The sequence below is a fragment of the Siniperca chuatsi genome, linkage group LG2, assembly GCF_020085105.1.
Source record: "Siniperca chuatsi isolate FFG_IHB_CAS linkage group LG2, ASM2008510v1, whole genome shotgun sequence".
NCBI lineage: Eukaryota > Metazoa > Chordata > Actinopteri > Centrarchiformes > Sinipercidae > Siniperca > Siniperca chuatsi.
In genome coordinates, this window is record NC_058043.1 from 12941561 (window position 1) to 12960443 (window position 18883).

General features: G+C 39.6%; 1 protein-coding gene across 1 annotated transcript; it reads right to left on the bottom strand.

Annotated features, from left to right (window-relative positions):
* Positions 1-1418: 1418 nt before the first annotated feature.
* Positions 1419-16813, bottom strand: igsf8 (immunoglobulin superfamily, member 8). The gene is made up of 8 exons (XM_044216729.1): positions 16629-16813; positions 16289-16451; positions 12487-12867; positions 10825-11286; positions 7941-8119; positions 6922-7174; positions 5649-6107; positions 1419-4012 (listed from the first exon to the last, which is right to left on the bottom strand). The coding sequence occupies exons 2-8, from the start codon at positions 16341-16343 to the stop codon at positions 3885-3887; spliced, it is 1917 nt and encodes a 638-aa protein (XP_044072664.1). The 5' UTR covers positions 16344-16451; positions 16629-16813; the 3' UTR covers positions 1419-3884.
* Between the last annotated feature and the right edge of the window lie 2070 nt (positions 16814-18883).

Consider the following 18883-nt stretch of genomic DNA (forward strand, 5'->3'; position numbering starts at 1 on the left):
CAAGACAGGTCGTTTTAAAGGCAGTATCAGTAGTAGAATTGCATATATTTGTGTCTACTTCTCTCAAGTTTTACGTTTGAAAATAAAATCGTTTTTCTTTTTTTTAATTTGACATCCTTTTTATCTCTAGCTTTCTTTTAACTTATACATAAAAGACAGTCACATATTTTATTTCTTTGATGGATGCATTTGAAATGACATCTTTGCTGGATGAATACAATGGAGGGAAAGGATATTTGCAGATTTGGGATGTTTAGACTGGCAGAGGAACGAGCTGAAAAATCAACAATGACATAAATCACCATATAAAGTTGTTTTAGCAAACTGTTGCCTTTTTACTCATCCAGCAGAAATGCAGCTCTGGTCTCCACCAACATCTGAGAGAAACATCTAGGTTTTTAACTGCTAAATGCTCCATTTGGCAACTTTAGTCTGTCTGCTGTTTGGTGCTGGGTAGGTAGCACACAGTGGCTTCTTTGCTGGAAACAAGGTTGATGAAGGCGGTGAGAGTGAACCAAAACAATGAGCTGAAAGATGCTAAAACGCTCTGTAGAGCTGAGGGAAACTGCAGAGTCGTGATAATTATCTCCAGGTTTGTCACAAAGAGTGACCCCTTTACACAGTCATTTGATCCATTGTTAATGGAAGTGAATCATCCAGCAACAGATTCACTGTTTGGTTGCTATACTGATTGTAGTGAGGGAGATATTTTCAGTTGTTTCAGTAATGTGTTTCAGTAATTGAATGGATCAATTACACAAATGAATAAAATGAAAGCTGTCATGTGAGATATTGAGCATGTAATGCAGCCAGTATAAATGCATCAAGATTTATGTTCAACCATCAGGCTTTCGCAGCTGCTTCTTTCTCACTCTACTGTACAAGGCTCCATGATTTTGGCTCTGTCTGACACCCAAGTGAAAGTGCAGCTTAAGTGTTTTTTTTGTCCTGGATGAGGTATGTTCTTGTGTTATTTCATCAGAAATTTCTCAACCCAGCATGAGCCATATACAATATATTCATTAAGACCTGGGAAAAATTCTACAATTATTTGCACTGCATGAGTACATCTTATTCTGTAACAATATAAGACAAATGTTCTGTTTGTTTACCTCTAACACTGCATCACAAAGTGCTGAGAGTTAACTTCAGCTGAAATACAAACCTCTGCTTGGCTGGTCCTAACTTGGAAACTGCAGCAACCACATGAAATGTTTTGGTTTTTTTCATACTTTATAGATGGAAAATATGCTCAACGAGCACATGAACAATTTCTCAGGCAGATTGGATTATTTCACTCCACACAGTGTGTCCTCCAATACCTCAGCTGCCTCCAGTGGCTGCTGATATGACAATTTCTCTGCTGAAAACAGACTTTGTCATAGTAGTAGACAATAAAGGAATAAATAAAACCAAAGTGACATTAGAAATCCAGAGTGGTTTATTGGTTTATCAACTGGCAGGTTTGCCAAAGCACCATAAGAAACAAACTGAGCAATAACCCACCTTTATATATTTCAATGGCAGCAAGATGCATTCAGAAACAGTGGTATCAGAGCATGAGTAAACAATCCAAACAGAACATAACACTTTCATGAAAGCGTTTAATAAATCTTGAAACAAAAGCACAAACTTAGACAGCAGCATTTGTACTTTGCACGCTATGTGCTACACTTTTTTACAGCTGGCTGTAATTCTCAGGGAACAGAAATTAATCGTATGCAAGCCACACAGAGGGGGAAGGGCAGCGGGACACACACTGCATCCATAAACAGGGATTAGAGATGAACACGCAGATACTCACTTACTTCCATCTGAAATGCCAGCCAGCCAACACTGTGCTGCTGTGTGTGTGTGTGTGTGTGTGTGTGTGTGTGTGTGTGTGTGAGATCGTGGTGGGTGGGTATGTGGGGGAACAAATCAGCTTTGAGTAGTTGATCTGGAACAAAGTGGCTCAGGAAGCAAGCAAAGCTGTGATTTTTATTCCCTAATGTTCGTGAACAACATTTATAGTCGGGGTGTAGAGAGCACAGGTTAGGGAGGACAGTCAGATTTAGAGGGACTCACGTCGAAAACCAACCAGGAGACAGACAGTAAGACTGAGGAAGTAAAGTACAGCTCAGTGGAAACAAATTTAGAAAAGCAGAAATAATCTCATGAGAGAGCCACGAGCTGGATAACAACAAATTTTACTTTCCTCCTCCTTTCCACGAAACACGTATCTAACTTTAAATGAATGCGGGCACAGTCGCATGACCAAAATGTTCTTAAGTGTTATTTTCAACAGGAAGAGGAGGATGGATTTCACTCATTATAAGTGTGCAGACACAGTAAATCTGTCCAACAGATTTCTGTGGGCTAGCAGTAGGGGCTATAGTCATAATAGGTCTTGGCAGCAGAAATGTGTGGCCTGAACCACATGATGATGATGATAGTGAGACTTAAGGAAAGTCATATAACTGCACTGCCTAAGAAATGTTCACCTTGGGGACAAGTATGCTTAACAGTGTGACACAACACAACAGGTTTTCTGTTAGTCAGTGTAACAAATGGGATTCTTTACACAGTACTGTTTTTCTATCTCAGTCACTTGAAAAGAGCAAAGGAACCATTAATCGCAAAGACAAAAAAAAATAAAAAATCACTCAAGTACAGCAAAGAAGTGACTTTTCAGTTGGAAGAAAATCAAGTAAATGAAGGATACCAAGGGGCTTTGGTCCCAGTCCCATTTTGTCCAAGTGCTTCAAAAAGAGCAGAACAGACTGCTGCAGAATGTTAAACAGGTGCTTTGCCAAAGACAGCATAGTCTTCCTTACATTAAGAAAAATAAAACAGCTAAACTACATACAGTACTTAAATATTTAGCTCAGTGCATAATGGATTTCTCTTCCATTTCTCTTTGTCAAATCTATACAAGTCCGTATTGAAAACTCACTACAGCGTTTATGCGTCACAGGCGAGGAATGCTTGTGTTTAGAATCGATACTCAATTGGTCTTGGCATCAGAAAGTCCCGAGCCAGCGCCTTCCTTATTAAGTAACAGACAGACTTTGTTTACATGCAGAGTGGTGCCGGACTGCAGGCGGTGGAAGGTCCCTGCTCATATTAAGTTTCTGGAGGCTAAATTGCTCCCATCAGCATTCATGTGACTGTCAGTGGCAGTGCCAGAGGCTTAAACCATGCAAAGACATTTAGACATTTTTGTAATAAAAGAAAAACATGCAGTTTGAGGAAAGAAAAACTGGACCTGAAAACACAGAATATTCTTTGTTTGTGTGAAAATAGTACCATCTAGCATCATACAAAACATCTGACAGGCTGAGAACTATTTGGTAGCTCTATACTGTAACAATCCAACGATGACTTCTGAGAGGGCAGTTTGCTTGACCTTCAGAAACAATACATTTTCACTTTTACAGTATCTGTGAGATTCCTCACATCTGAGAGGCTCAAAACAAACCTGCAGTACCTTCTTTACTTTTGACCTTGTCACAAAAATACTGCTTGTGTCATTAAAAACATGGGTTAGGCTGGAAACAGACTCCAAAAAACTGTGAGTCTTTGCCCACTTAAGGAGTGGAGAGGGGTCATTGGGTGGTGGCTTCAAAAATCTCGGATGTTACACCTACTGGTGCGTGATGCAGCAATCACTAAAATATGGTGTTTTCAAAGGTTTGGATATAAAAATACAAGAGAATATAAAACAGAATCTTTTGGCATTGATTGTTAAACAGGTAGGTCAAAACACAGAAAATCATCTAACAATGTGTCATTTTTCCCTTCATTTTGTCTTGAAGTTATTTCTTGGCCATTTCATTCATTATATTCTCTCTGTCACCTGTTTGCGCCTCCTAACGAACATTCAGATTTCAGACAGCGGACGCCTATTTTTGAGCGCGCTGCCTCGCCAGTCGCTTCATGAAGCAGCAGGTTACTGTTGCGATGATGACGATGCCCACAAACAAGGCAGAGGAGACTCCCACAACCAATGGGATGAGGAGGAGGTCAGCAGCTGGGGAAAGAAAAAATAAAAGAAGGAAGCTGTGATGTAGACTGCCATTTGTAAAAGGAAAATACAGCAGGATGGGCTAAAATTTTAAATTGACAGATTTTTTATTTTAATTGTGTTATAAACCACTTTCAGATGGAGAAATGTCAAATATATACAGTACATTAATTAGAAAAAAGTCTCCTTTGGGAGAAATTGATTTGGTTGGTTCAAAACAATACAGATATGGACTTTTATATAGTACTTTTAACATTCAGGCAGCACATATATGGATGAAAAGTAAGTTAATGGCCTGTCCTGCTGGGTAAACTAAAAGCACAGTTTGCTCTGGTGACTCAGTCATCTAGTGCTGGAAACTGATTCCATTTAGCCTCAATCTAGGATCCACAGCCATGTAGAACAGAAAGGTCAACAGCTAACTTTGCTACCAGTGCCAACCCGTGATTAGTGTAAAGGTGATCACGTGCACTGTGCTGGACATATCACTGTATTCTGCACTGCATTCTGGATATTTAGACTAACTGGATGCGACTAAAATGCATAAAAATTTTAATATATCCAAGATCCACTGAAGGTCATCTCACCTAAAACACCTCCAGTAGCAGATACACATGTGGTAAGACTCGTGTATCCTCCTCCTCCTCTGGCAGACCACTCAAGTCCACATTAGCTCCATTCAAGATATGTTTAACTTTTCTTCTGTTTAAATGCTGACATATACTGACGCTAAAAAACTTTAACTTGCAAGTTATGAGCTGAAACAATTAGGCAATTAATCGATCGACAGAAAATTAAATCGTAACTTTTTTGATAATCGATTCAGTCATTTTTTAAGAACAAATGCGAAACATGTTTTCAGCAATGAATGAATTGCTGCTTTACTTTGTCTTATGGGACAGTAAATTGAATATCTTTGGGTTTTGGACTGTTGGTCAGAAAAAACAAGAAATTTAAACGTCACCTTGGGCTCTGGGAAATCATAACAGGCATTTTCACTGCTTTTTGACATTTTATAGATAAAATGATTAAAGGAGAAAATAATCAGCAGATAAATCAATACTTAAAATAATCGTTAATTGCAGCCCTACTTGCAAGCAATGTTTGAACTCAAGGACCATGACTAGTTTTCTCCCACAGAATTAAATTACTGTTAAATGGGACAGGAACAAGTGACAAAGTGCATATCTACATATTTAAGATGTAAATACAGGGGAATTGTGCCCTTCAATCTGCGAGGGAAGGATGTAGAGAAGAATCAATCTACTTAAAATGTGCAGACACCTCTCTAGGTCAAGAGTAAATGCTTGAAATTTACACAGGCTACCCTCCAGCCTGTGACCAGGGGTCACCTTTTCAATCCCCAGACCACCTGGATAAATCTGGATGGGGAAGGTGAAAGAGCAGCACTTGCTCCTTAATCCCCTATTGCTGCAGTGGAGCTGCTCAGTAGCCAACAGATCAGACTGTAGTTGTACTGGGCAGCTTCCAGATGTGAATGTGTTTAACTGGGAGTGTGAAGAAGAGTCGTGCTCTCAGCAAAACTACCCTGCAAAAATAGTTCAGAAACTGAGTCTGTTTGTAATCCATTATATTTACCCATTATGATTATTACAAAAAACAAACCCTGAGAGACTCTTACCTCTGGCATACAGGTACACAGTCACTGTATTTGACTCTGCTTTGGCCCCTGTGTTGTACCAGCCTCCATGCGGGTCCTGCCCCCACGCCTCGGCATGACACGCATACATGCCCTGATCATCCATTGTTGCTGTGTGGACCCTCAGTCTGTAGCTGACAGCTGACAGGCGGTCGACGCTAACCTCGCTACCGTTGGCGTAGATCTTTGCAACACCGTTGTACATGAGGGCAGCTACCAGTCTGGGTTTTTCCTCAACAGGGGGGTCGGGTAGAGTAACATCAGATGCTGTGCTCTGTCCCTTCTTGTTAACTGGTTCAGGGATTGGCCAGCGCAGCCACTGCAGTTGAGCCTGGGCGGGACCTGTGGTTGTCACGGTGGCGTTGCAGATCAGGGTGATGGTGCTGCCTCTTTTTAACAGGGGACCTCGAGGGAGCTGAGCCACAGCTGAAACTAGCACATCTGTGGAAGGAAGTGGTACATTCAAAGATTAGTCTATAGAGGGTTAACAGAACATATGTGTAAGATTTTCATCTGTGGTCATTCAGATGTTTCCTATATTTGAGCAATCATTCTCTTAATAAGGTGATTTGAGTTAGCCCAAGTTTAACTAACATGCGTTTTTGATAAATATGAAGAGAACCAGTTTTGGCAGTCTATGCTTGAGCACTAGAATACTACACTAACTTATTATTTATTCATAATGATCTGTTCTCAGTAAAACAATTGCTCAGAAAATACACAGAAAGTTTTATGAATTTACTAGAAACTTAAAGACACACTATCAATAATATAAACACTATCAATTACATAAAAGTGGATATTGTTAAAAAAAAAAATGTATACAACTGAACTGTCAACTGTTTATGACCTATACTGCAGCCAGCCACCAGGGGGCGATCGAGATGTATCTGTTACTGTTAGCTATCTATTTTAACAATTTATCCAAAAATGTTTGCTAAATATTTCAACTGTTTATCTATTACTTTCAACTTTTTTTCATTATTTTTAGCTAGCTAGCTGACTACTAGCTAACTGTTTAAACTTCTCTGCTCACTTGCTAACTAGTTTTCACGCACTCTCAATCGCTACACATACTGTTCAGGTGTTACAGCTGACTCAATTTGTGGATATATATTTTCATTTAAAGTAATTTTTTATTTTTAGCAGTTGAGCTACTCCACAATCTTTCCACATATCCCCTGGCAAAACTATCCTGTACCCCTGGTTGGGAATCACTGATATAGATGAAGCCTGTGTGTCGCTAAGCTCTCACCTTTGGTCTTGAGGTTGACGGTGACTCCCTCAGACCTCTGGGTGAGTGTTGCAGGAGTAGAGGGGCCAGGGTTTCTTCTTCCAGCGTACACACTCACCACACACCGATACACCCCTGAGTCTAAGGGGCGGGCTGAGAACAGCTTCAGAGAGTACCTCCCCTCTGCCACTTTCTCCATAGAGCCCCCGCTAGCTCGGCTGAGGTCGTCCCCCCAGCTCACAACTCCGTCCGGGCTCATCCGGGCCACCTCCACCTTGACAGAAAATACAATGTGTCAGTAAGTCTTAGATTGTAAAGTGAAACGTGATTTATTTTAGGCAATTTACTAGAAACTGTGAATGCTTTATATTATTGCAGATGTTTCCTAAAGCGAGCCATAACTTGAATGAAAAAGGCTCTGTTTGAAAGCCAACTCTCAAGTGTCATTTATCAGAACTTTGCCTCCAGCACTTGCACGCATCACACCTGAAAATATTTCTAATCTATCTGTAATTTCAGCTGAATAACCATGCAACAATAATGTAACTTTGACAGAAAATAAATTAGACTTAATTGTGACTGTGATGGATTACCTTTCCATGCCTGTAATTAAAATCAATTGACAACTAATCTATTATTATTTAATTCATCTTTTAGCCTATGAAAGCAGGCAAGTTTCAATTCCCTGCAAGCTGATTGTCATACTTTACTGATTTTAAAAAAGTGATAAAAATACAAAAAAAATTTAAAAATACGTGCGACATGATTTGCTAATGGTTGTAAATGGACTTAAATGCAAACTCTACTGTCGCATGACATTACAATTTTGATATGAAGTGTTTCATCGCTGATGTGTTCATTCACTTACATAGTTTTTTAAATTATATTTTTGGGCTTTTTGCCTTTATTTGATAATGTGGTTGAAGATAGACAGGAAAGGGGAGAGGAGAGAAAGGAGAGAGGGGATGACATGCAGAAAATGGCCATGGGCTGGATTCAAACATGGGCCGCTGCCCATTCAGCAGAGTGAGAATCAGTACCTCGACTCCTCCGGTCCCAGCTACATCACTGCTTACAGATCCCCTCTTCATCCACTGAACCAGCAGGGCCGAACTTACTTCAGACGGCAGCCCCAACACCTCACAGGTCAGGATGAGAGGGGAACCGACCTGCAGGGTCACCTCCCCTCTGGGCGAGGATGTTACACTCAGAGACTCCGCTGGAGAATGGAGGAGGGAGAGGGAGACAGCTTAGTAAAAGTGAAAGCAACGAAAGTCCTCCTTGGTGGAGCATCTCAAACAAGCACTGTCAGTAAAAATCTTCACAGGAAGCGATATACTGTGAGGATCATTTCTATGGGAAAGCTAGGGTGGCCTCTCTAGTATATTGTATATATTTAATGGTCAGTATATAATGGATTACCACTTTCATTTGTACTGGAAGTTTCTATTAGGGTAAAGGTCCCAATAAAGCCCACGCACCATATAAGCCCACTTGCAACTTCTGAGTCAAATAAAAAAAAAACTATCATTTTTGGCTGTGTGATGTTTCTTCCAATGAAGCTGCTTGTTATATAAATTACACTTTGTACTGTAAGCCAATCAGATTTGTCGATATTGAGTTATGCTGATCCCAGAAGAAGTTGCAAAAGAACTTTGGTGATTTTGATACCCTCAGAAGATAACATTTTCTGCATATTTCTACTCCTGTTTTTGTACTCTACTATAATTTGTTATCAAAATTTAAGTAATTAGTTTGCTCTATGAAAGAGACTTACATGATGTATTTACTGTGTTGATACAAATAAACAGTGGAACATAGCACATGAGTATGTGCAACTTGTTTAATGAATTGAAAAGGTTTCATATATTTAGTACTAATACCCTGGTATAATTAGAAGATATAAAACACTGGTCCATTGTGTGAGCGAAGCGTCATTTAACCATAACACTTCTCTAAACACAGATCTGATTAATAATAGACACATTATTTATATAAACAAAGGAGATATGTCAGACCATTGTATTAGTCAGACAGCAGGAGTGAGAAAATACAGAACTAAAAAGTGTTTGTTAGCGAGTGTCAGAGAAAACAATGCATGCATTGATGAGATACAATGCTTCAACTTCAGCTTAAATTTTATTTCTAACAAAAAAGTGACCTAAATAACTTTTAGTTCCACTAGTTACTTAGTACTAAGAAGTTGTTGGTACCTCTCATCAGCAACATAAGTTAAAAAAAATAAAAAGTTAGAATAACGCAATATTTCAATCCAACTCAAGCAAAAGCGGGTGTTAACTTTATAATAAAATAGTACTTATGGTAATCAGAGATTACATGGATGAAGCTGGTAAGGTGGCAAAACATTTGCAGTATTTTCTATGAGCAAACATATCAAGAATATATATGTATATTTGGTTAACTGTACTATCCAAGATGTGATTTGAGGAAGAACTGCTACTGTTCTGACAGTAATGGACACATCAGTCTGACAGAAAGATAGTAATTCTCTTTGTAGGCTATGAGAGGCCAAGGTGGGAGAAAAGATTACTTAATACTTTAGATTTACACAAGCTCTTCAGAATTTAAATTGAGCCAAGCGGCAAGACAACGGGCAGTTATCCAGCTGCCTGGCCAGCCAGCTATCGACCTATTAAATCCAGCTGGATAATCAATTAGAGAGCTGAGCATCAAGCTTGTCAGTCAGGCAGTCTGACAGCCGACATCCTGAACAGAAAGTAAGCAGAGCTGCAGTTAGTCAATCGATAACTAATTGTTGAATTCATTTTTCAAGAAAAAATGCAAAACATTTGATAGTTTCAGGTTCTCAAATGTGCAGAATTTGCTGCTTTTCTTAGTCTTACATGGTAGTAAATAGTGTAGTACAGTAAAACAAGACATTTGATAAAGTAACCTCGGGCTTTAAGATATTGTGATGGGAATCGTTCACTGTTTTATAGACCAAAGGATTCATTGATTAATCAAAAAAAATAAAAAATAAAAATCAGCAGATTCACCGGTAATAAAAATTATCATTTGTTGCAACCCTAATAGTTTGTTGTCCATCCGTCCACCCAGCAAGGTAGGAAAAAAACTAAGCCGGTACCACCCAGCCATCCAGGCAGCTAATCAGAAACCCCAACACTTACTCTATCCAAACAGCCAACAAACAAGGCCACAAGTTGTCTACAGATGTGTGTCCAGTTACATATTTAATCAGCCTCATAGCTATCAAGTCAGTAAACTGCTCAGTCAGCCAGCCAGCAAGCTAGACATTCAGTTAAGCTCTAAGTAACACAAACATCCAGTCAGAAAAAACTGGAAAGAGTCCAATGTACTCAACAGCACTACAAGTCTGGGCCGACTGACGCCACTGAGAACGAATAAAGAGTCTTGAACTGACAAGTAGAAACCAAACTTCAGTTGTTCTGCTTTTATTGTCTCTGGTTTATTCTGTAACTAGAGCAGCCAACTTTATTTTATGATACCTTCTTTCCTCAGTGCGGTTGACTATTTCACAAACTGCCTGCAGCAAGATTTTATGACTAACCTCATCATCTTTCAAATGTACAGTGCATCCGGAAAGTATTTACAGCGCCTCACTTTTTCCACATTTTGTTATGGTAATTTATGCTAAATTCATTATTTTCCTCAAAATTCATTCAAACAAAACCCCATAATGACAATGTGAAAGAAGTTTGTTTGAAATCTTTGCAAATTTATTAAAAATGAATTAAATCACATGTACTTACACAGCCTTACCCAGCTTCACAGCCTTTGCTGAAAGTGAATACTTTCCTGATGCACTGTATGTTGTTTGAACAATGATCACCGAACAAAATAGTCATGTGACCTTGCCACGCGCTATCACAGTTGACAGAAAATGTCAGCACAAATACTGGCAGTTTTCTTGGTTACACCGACCTAGTTGCCGAACAGTCAAGTTGCCAATATCCAGGGTCCTTTGTGCAATCTTCTGCCACGATCGATCAGGGTCAAGAATCCACTGTGAGGCCTCACAGAAATATGAGCCAGTGTCGTCAGGCTGCACACCTCTCATCTTCATCACGTACAGACCCAGTCCAGCCTCCCCGTTCCTTTTCTCCAGTGTGATCTCTTCATCATCGTACCGCTTCTTGTACGAACGTCCGGGGACGACCCCCAGCAGCTTGTCGATGGAGATAATCTCTCTAACGGTGCTGACTTCCCCTCCTACTCCGCTCTCCAAACCGTCTCCGCCACTACGCTTTCCAAACGTGATGGACAGATGGGTGAGCTGCTCCGATTGGATGCCGGCTGAGCATGTCAGTGTTAATTCGGCCCCCTCCGGCACGGGCTGGCCAGTGAGTGAGCGGGAAAAGCTGATCTGGAGTGTGTCAGGGATCACTGCAGTTGTACAAACAGACACAGACAGACAATTATATTACATCAAGAGGCTACAGGAGCCAGATGGGAGGAAAAAACATGCTAAATTTAATTTATATTGCCTGTGTGCTGTTTAGACGTTTCTATGTTTAGATCACTACAGCAAATCATGAAATTGGGTTGCTGAGAGTGACTGCAAGCCGTTTACCACCCTTGGCTTTGGGCACTAGCTTTGCTAAAGGAAGGGGGATTAGTTGTTTAATATGAAGATAACACACTTCAGCTGCAAAACTAACACCCAGCATCCTACAAACATAAACTCAGTAGTGCACAAAGAAGATGATGAATAGAAACAGAATTGGTAACCAAATGGATGGAGTAAAATTATCAAAATTTGGATAGTTTGAGCAGATCTTCGTAAGAAGAAACAGAATGAAAAAAGCAGAGTACAAACTCCAGATGGTAAGTATAAATAATAGTTTATGCACCAAGTTAAACACATAGTATGATTAATCAATGAACAATGTCGTCCATCTGGCTGATGTAGTGCACAGCTGCTGATAAAATCTTCTTATACGGTAACCCCCATGACAGAACTTGAATATTTTGGTTTCCACTATACGTCACAACTAAACTATGATTGCTATCCAGTTGGGACGAGGGCTGGGTATCGTTTGAAATTTTGCGATAGTAGTTGGTGATATGATACAAGGGTTTTGGTACAGATACCAAAACAATTCTTTTTCGATGCCTTACTTCAAGAAATATTTACATGTTTTCTACAAACCCTTTTTTCAATTAATAAAAGGATCCAATATTCTCAGACGTTGAATGTTGTCTAAACACAAGCAGCCATACAAAGAGTCCATTTATACATAATACATACGCCTTCTTGCTTCCGTAAATACTTGCTAGTGCACAAAATCCACAGGTGAAAATAGGCCGCAACAAATGCACCATTTCCTCCTGTTTGCGTAATATTTACTAAAAACTACAGTGCCCAGCTGTTTTAGGAAATGATTTAGCCTTTTTTTTTTTTTTTTTTTTTTTTTTTTAAAAACTAAACCATTTATTTGTGACTTGTTTTTAAAAATGTACATCTTCAGTAGAAATCAATAGGCTTGGGCTTGGCATTGGATTTGCTGACAATGATGACAAAAGTATAGAATATTGACAGCCTTTGCCATATATAACTTTAAATAAAGTTTATATATATATTACCTTTGACAGGCACTGTGGCGCTGTAGTTCCCCAGGTAAGTGCTGTCCGTGCTAGGTGTGTAGCACTCATACTTCCCCTGGTCTTCGACCCGAAGCCTCTGGATCACCAGCCGGACCTTGTCCCCTGAGTCCCTCTCCACCCTCACCTCCCCGTTCCTCACCCGGGCCTGGAACGGGGTATAGGGGAAGCCATTGTCCCTGGTGGACACCACTCCCATTTGCCTCCCACCAGCATCATCCCTGTACAGGAACCACTCAAATTCCTGCGTTCGTGGGCCTTCGTACCCTGATACAGCACAGGGCAGGGAGAGGGGGAACCCTGCAACGCGGTAGAGGGTTCCAGTAGGAAGAGTTACGTCACGACACACGGCGTACTGGAGCACTGTGAAAGAAAAATGGAGAGACAGTAAGAGAAAGACGGTGACAAGTGGGAAAGATTGGAAACAGTAACAATGTCAGTTTCTGTGGGTCACAGTCTTGCCTCGCAGCATGTTTAGTACATGGACTCACCAATCAATATCCTGAGCTGATGACTGGCTAACAGGGAATCAATACATTAAATAGCTTAGGAGAAAAAACAGTAGGGCTGGGGCTGCACCAGCTTCCTCTGAATACAATGACACATTTAATAAATGAAATACAATGATCTTATTGAGCTCTTTCTCTAATTACTTTGGTTAATTTAAAAAGGAGCGGTTTACTAAAAAACAGAACAAAACTAGTTTGTACTCTTACAAAGAGTGCTACAGTTTCAGTAAGATTTGCTAAAACTGGCTGTATCTCACTCCAACAAAGTGAAAGTGGCATTCAAAAATACCAGCTTTGAAAAAATACTAGTGCTGTAAATAACACTTCTTTTCATTATCGATTAAAATGCCAAATATTTTCTCAATCACTTAATTTGTATATTAAAATATCAGAAAATAGTGATAAATGCTCATTTTAATATCCTAAAGCCAAAGGTGACGTCTTCAAATTGGTTACTTTGTCCAACCCAAACAGTCCAAAACCCAAAGATATTCAGTTTACGGTCACATAAGAAAGAAAGGCAGCACATTCTCACAACTGGGAAGCTAAAATTTTGTCTCAAAAATCACTAATCAATTATTTAAGTAATCGTTTCACCTCTAAAAAGTACATTTGACCAACTCACTAGTAACATGGCTTTCCCAAATTGTGTGTTACTATATTTAGAAAAAGATGTTGCCATTGAGTTATACAAATGTAATGTTCTCGGTGCTCAAAGCAGCAAAACCAAAGGTCACTGAGTGCATTGTTTTAGAATGAGCTAAACTTGATATCTCTAAACTACAAATCACACTGAAAGGGAGTGAAAAGACTTTACTTAGGCCAAAAGGGAAAAATGAAATGTACTCTATCACCATCGCTCTACTGTTTAACAGAAGCCCAGCAACATGGCAGATTTTCAGTGTTCTGGTTATACGCAAAAATATTCAGTGTGATCGCCTCAGGGGTGAGAGCAGCCAGCTTCCAGGTTCAAGCGTCATTGTATTTCACAGAGTCTCACTGTCTGGCTGCGTACCCAACTTCCCCTAGAAACTCTCTGAAACAGTTAAAGGCTCAGACACGGCTGGGCTATCTAAATACTGAAACCCTCTTTCAGCCACAGGCACTGAAACTTCTCATGCCATTACTATTCTTTCACGATAGGGGTACTTGCCCAAAATATTCACATGCTGATACAGCGTCAGTCAAAGATAACACACCACATTTAAAAGGGTAACATTACAGGGGATTTTTACCATTTTCTTTACCAACATCAGGTCTGCATCGCATGAAGCACGCACACTGTAAAGTAAATAATTTCCTCTTTTCAAAGAAGGATGTAACCACCGTTTTTCGACTGGCTCTACAGACTTGATTTCTTTAGAAATCTGTTTTATATACAAATTAGTTTAATTTCAGTTTCTTGTTTGTAGCAAGACCTTTTTTTTCTGGTCATTTTAACCAATCGATAAACAAGCCAAATGTTAATAAGAAGGTAAGACAACTGAAATAACAAGAACAAACATTTTAATAAGAGGCCCAGTGCAACTATGGAAGTTGTGTCGATCTTTTTCTCTCCCAATACCGAATCAGATTCCTCAGCTCAGGGTATTTGCTGACACAAAGTACCAGTACTTTCCCCAAAAATTTAAAACCAGAAAGCAGAAAGACTATTATTATTTTATAAGGACATTAACAAAGAAACTGTATTTATTGTGGATTGGTCACATCATGGCCGATACCTGATCCACATGATAAGCTCAGTATCAGCATCCCTACCAAAAACATGTTGTTAGATAACTGAAACGCAATTAAATAAAATAAATTCAAAGCTAGAAAACCCAAATAGCTCACACAAGTTAAGACTGACTTCATTAGATATTCATTGACATTTAGCTATTCAAGTGGACGGCCACAGGTCAGATAAATAACTTGCTTTGTGGGAAGAAACTGTACATTTTGTGAAGAAGGGTGCGTATCTTTAATGTCGGTTGCCTACCGAGTGATTTAAATTTTACCAGTGGTGCCAAACGCTGAGAAATAAACTCATTATCTCAAAACGCAAATGAGATGCGATTAACCCGATGTAACAGCCACCAAAAATACACTGATAAAATGACACTGAACAAAAGGATCAGCCCCCACCAACACGCCCATTTTACCCTCACCTTAAAAACTGATAACTACCTGAACAACTAGAAATACTAGATGGGTGCGTTTTGGCACTCCCCACCTGTGTCTGTGTGTGTGTGTGTCAGACCGAAAAACAACTGGAGCTTTCTCACAGGCGGATAACAACACGCCCATAGATAATGACATGGGAGACTAGTGGGAGGCTTAAGCGGATCAAGTCCTAATTAACATTGGGCTTGGACTGATAGGGCTGGGGCACACAGGGCTTGTGACAATGCTCAATACTGTCTGGATTAAATACTGTGCAACAAGGAGGGAGCCCCAAAGAACCAACAAAGAGCTGCATGTTGGACCACAGACTGATTGTCCCTGCCTCAAGTAACCCTGTCTATGTGGTTATTAGATATGATTCATATAATTATTAATAGTGTAAGCAGGGAGATTAAAAAACTGTGGCATTTAGTGTGATATGTTGTTCTCTCTCTGTCTAAACTGATAGGTCAAACTATGTTTTTGAAATATCAAAATTTCATTTCAGCTTTATTGCCTCTATTTCTGCTTGTCTGGGTTGAGTTTCTATGTTTTTTTCTTAAAATAAAACAATATATGGTAAAAACATAAAAATGACCACAGCCAAACAATAAAACTTAAGGCATTAAAAAGGGTCAAATAAAATAATAGGGAAAACTAGTGTTTCTTTAGTGTTGTATCTATCAGTACTATAAAACTGCTACTGTGTAAATACCATTACAGTATCCAATTGATGTGTTGCCTGGGACTTCCTGGGTGCCACCAGGAAAAACACCTGTTTCTGTGACACCACCGGCTCAACATCCATCAAATAGCCTGTGTGGGATTTATAGTTTGATAGTGGACTTCCCCATCAGTCTCTTCAGCATTTGGATTGTAGGTAATAAAATGACTGGCAGACCACAGGAATGTGTGAAGTGCTGATAAGTGTCCCAATAGATGACCCACATGGTGGATAGAAGTAGCGTTGACAGGCAAATGAATGGCAGCCCAAAATCATGAAGATAAAGCTACGTGCGGCTACATTAATAGTCTGATGAAGAAACAATCATGCAAATGCATCTCCATGCGACAGATGGCGAGTCATTGTGTGCAGAGCAAACAGGTACAAGGCAGGACGCGGCTGCACTCACCACCGTGTAGAAATACGAATAATGCTGTTTTCATCGAAGCCATCATGGTCCTCATCTTCCCCCCCGGTGTCCAGATGGATTATAGTGACTCAGATTTCTCTCTCCGTGTTCCTCTGCTCGTTTACTGCCGATCATAGTTCATTCCGCCGTGGAGACAAAGTGTCTGCAAACGAAACGACAGACATGATCGGATTATTTGTGAGGGGAAAATAAATCATAACCTGCAAAAATGTAGCAATACACCGATTACACGTAGAGGGGGAGTTAGCGCCATCAGCTAACTGCAAGACGAATGGATATTAGAAGATGTATAAATGTGCAAAGGCGCGAATATAATCACCTTTTTCATGCACCGTCGCATCTCCGTCAACACATCCACTGCTCCATGATATCCCGGTTTGGTTTTAGATTATACCGCCTCGTCAGACACGCCGTCCAAGCCCAGCCATGGAGTGGTTGGCATCACAGGAGGGTAGGGTGGTGTGTCTGTGTGTGTGTGTGTGTGTGTGTGTCGGTAACAAAAACAAGGGAGGAGCATGTATGTAAAAAAAGGCCCCAGGAGAAGAAGTTGAACTGGTGTCATTGGTCAAGAAAGTGACATTTTGAACCAATGATAATAGAGTGTTGTAAAGAGGCTGAAACATAACCGTGAAACCGCAAGGGGGCGCCAGAGCAAAACACATACAGTCTGCGTACTCTTCATCCAGCAGGGCTTTGTCAGGTGGGTTAATGATTTATAATTAGTGTGTCATCAGAGGCGTGTTTTGTTCAGATGTAATGGGGCTTTTGTGTCAAAAATGAAGCCACAAGAAGAAGAGACCACTTTGTTCACTTTGTTTTAGAGCTACTTAGGTCATGTGAGTGAAATTAAAGTAGACTACAGTGTAGAATATAAACTATTTAATACAATTAAAATACAACTGTTCAAAAGCTATTGCACTTTTTTTTTTACAAATAATTGTTAAACTTCTTCTTGAGATAGGAAGATTAAGTTATTTCATGATGATATTTATGGAAATTCAGGTCTGCCAAAAAACAAGGAGATCCACTTTTGAAACATATAAGAGTAAAGTTACTCCCAAAAAGGACAGAAGCATTTTTGCAGTTTCAAGTTTTTGACTTAGACTTGTGACATTATCAGCCTAATTAACTGGAGAATCAGCTGGCACACCTTGTATTAATTAGCCGTTGTTTTCTGACACCTCTAAAAACCAAAAGCTTGAAGTTGCAACAATGTCTCTGTCCTTTTCAGGTCTGCAAATATAATGAAAATTGAACCTTTTAATCAATATCCATTTGCCATTTTTCTACACATGATGAGTGACAAAATTAAAACGATTAAATCCAAGTTTCATTTTCATGTTTAAAACTGCCTCAATGCTGCTGAAATGGAAATAAAAATAGAAACTCTGACAAACACATTTCCAGTGTACTCCCAAGTGCATCCATTCCATAAGTATAATGAAGTTGAATGGGAAATCGAGTTTGCATTGCCATTTTCAAATTGGCAGACAATAACCTACCTATATCTGCAAACTTGGCTTCATGTTTTTAGTTCATTGCAAATAAAAATGAAATGGAAATGGCAGTTAGCATTTTCATATGACAAATGGCAGCATTCACTCAGGCTTGCTTCAAGAGATGCTCTGTCACTTACCCATCAAAACCAGCAGGATATTCATAACATTCATTTGGCTGAAACACAGCCAAAGTCAAAGGACACTATTCTACTGTCTGGATTCATAATCAAGTTTACCTACCCTTAATACCTTGTTTACTAAGGGCAATTTTGGTGTAGAGATGCGATTGTAAATAAAGGCCCAGTAGTCCTGTTGCAGGTGGGGCTTGTTTTTTTTTACCTGTCTGTGCTTTCTTTGGCCTTGTTTGCTTCTGGCTTAATAATAGCTAATACACAGAAACATCACAGACAAAATGTAAACTGTCAGTCATCCCTTTTCACTGGGCTCTTGGTGTAGCGACTGATACATTTCTGTTTCTGTCTTGAGCTGGCAGGTTCAAGTGTCAGCAGCTCTCTCATAGGTCTTGTTATTGAAATCAATAACACATTTAGAAATGGTAGAAGACTGTTGGGAACGAGGTAGCCATTTTAACCGTATACTCAGAATCTCATTTAAAGTTCACTGCGTTCCCCACAATACAGATTATACACTGTGTTGTGTTCATTATAACCCCCCTTTCCCTATCCATATCTATACTGTAGACATGTGATACATTCATGTGACACCAGTATAGGGTGTTATTTCTCGAATCCCCAAGGGGAAGATATTTTCAAACCTTTTAGCAAATGCTTGGCCTTTACTGTGTGCATGTGTATAGTCACATGTACAGTATATGTGTTTGCACGTGTGCGTGCATTTATGCTTGCATATTAGGCCTTTTTCACTGAAGACATTTTGACATGTCACAGTGTGAAGCACAAGTGTTAATAATAAAATTAATGACCCATTAGCTGCTTCAGTCCTGGTATTATGCATGCTGGCTGACTGTCGCACTGTCACGGCTTACTGGGACTCTTTAATACAGGGTTTGTGCAGCTTTTTCAGAGTAAAATTCAAGCATTTTCAAGGTACCTAA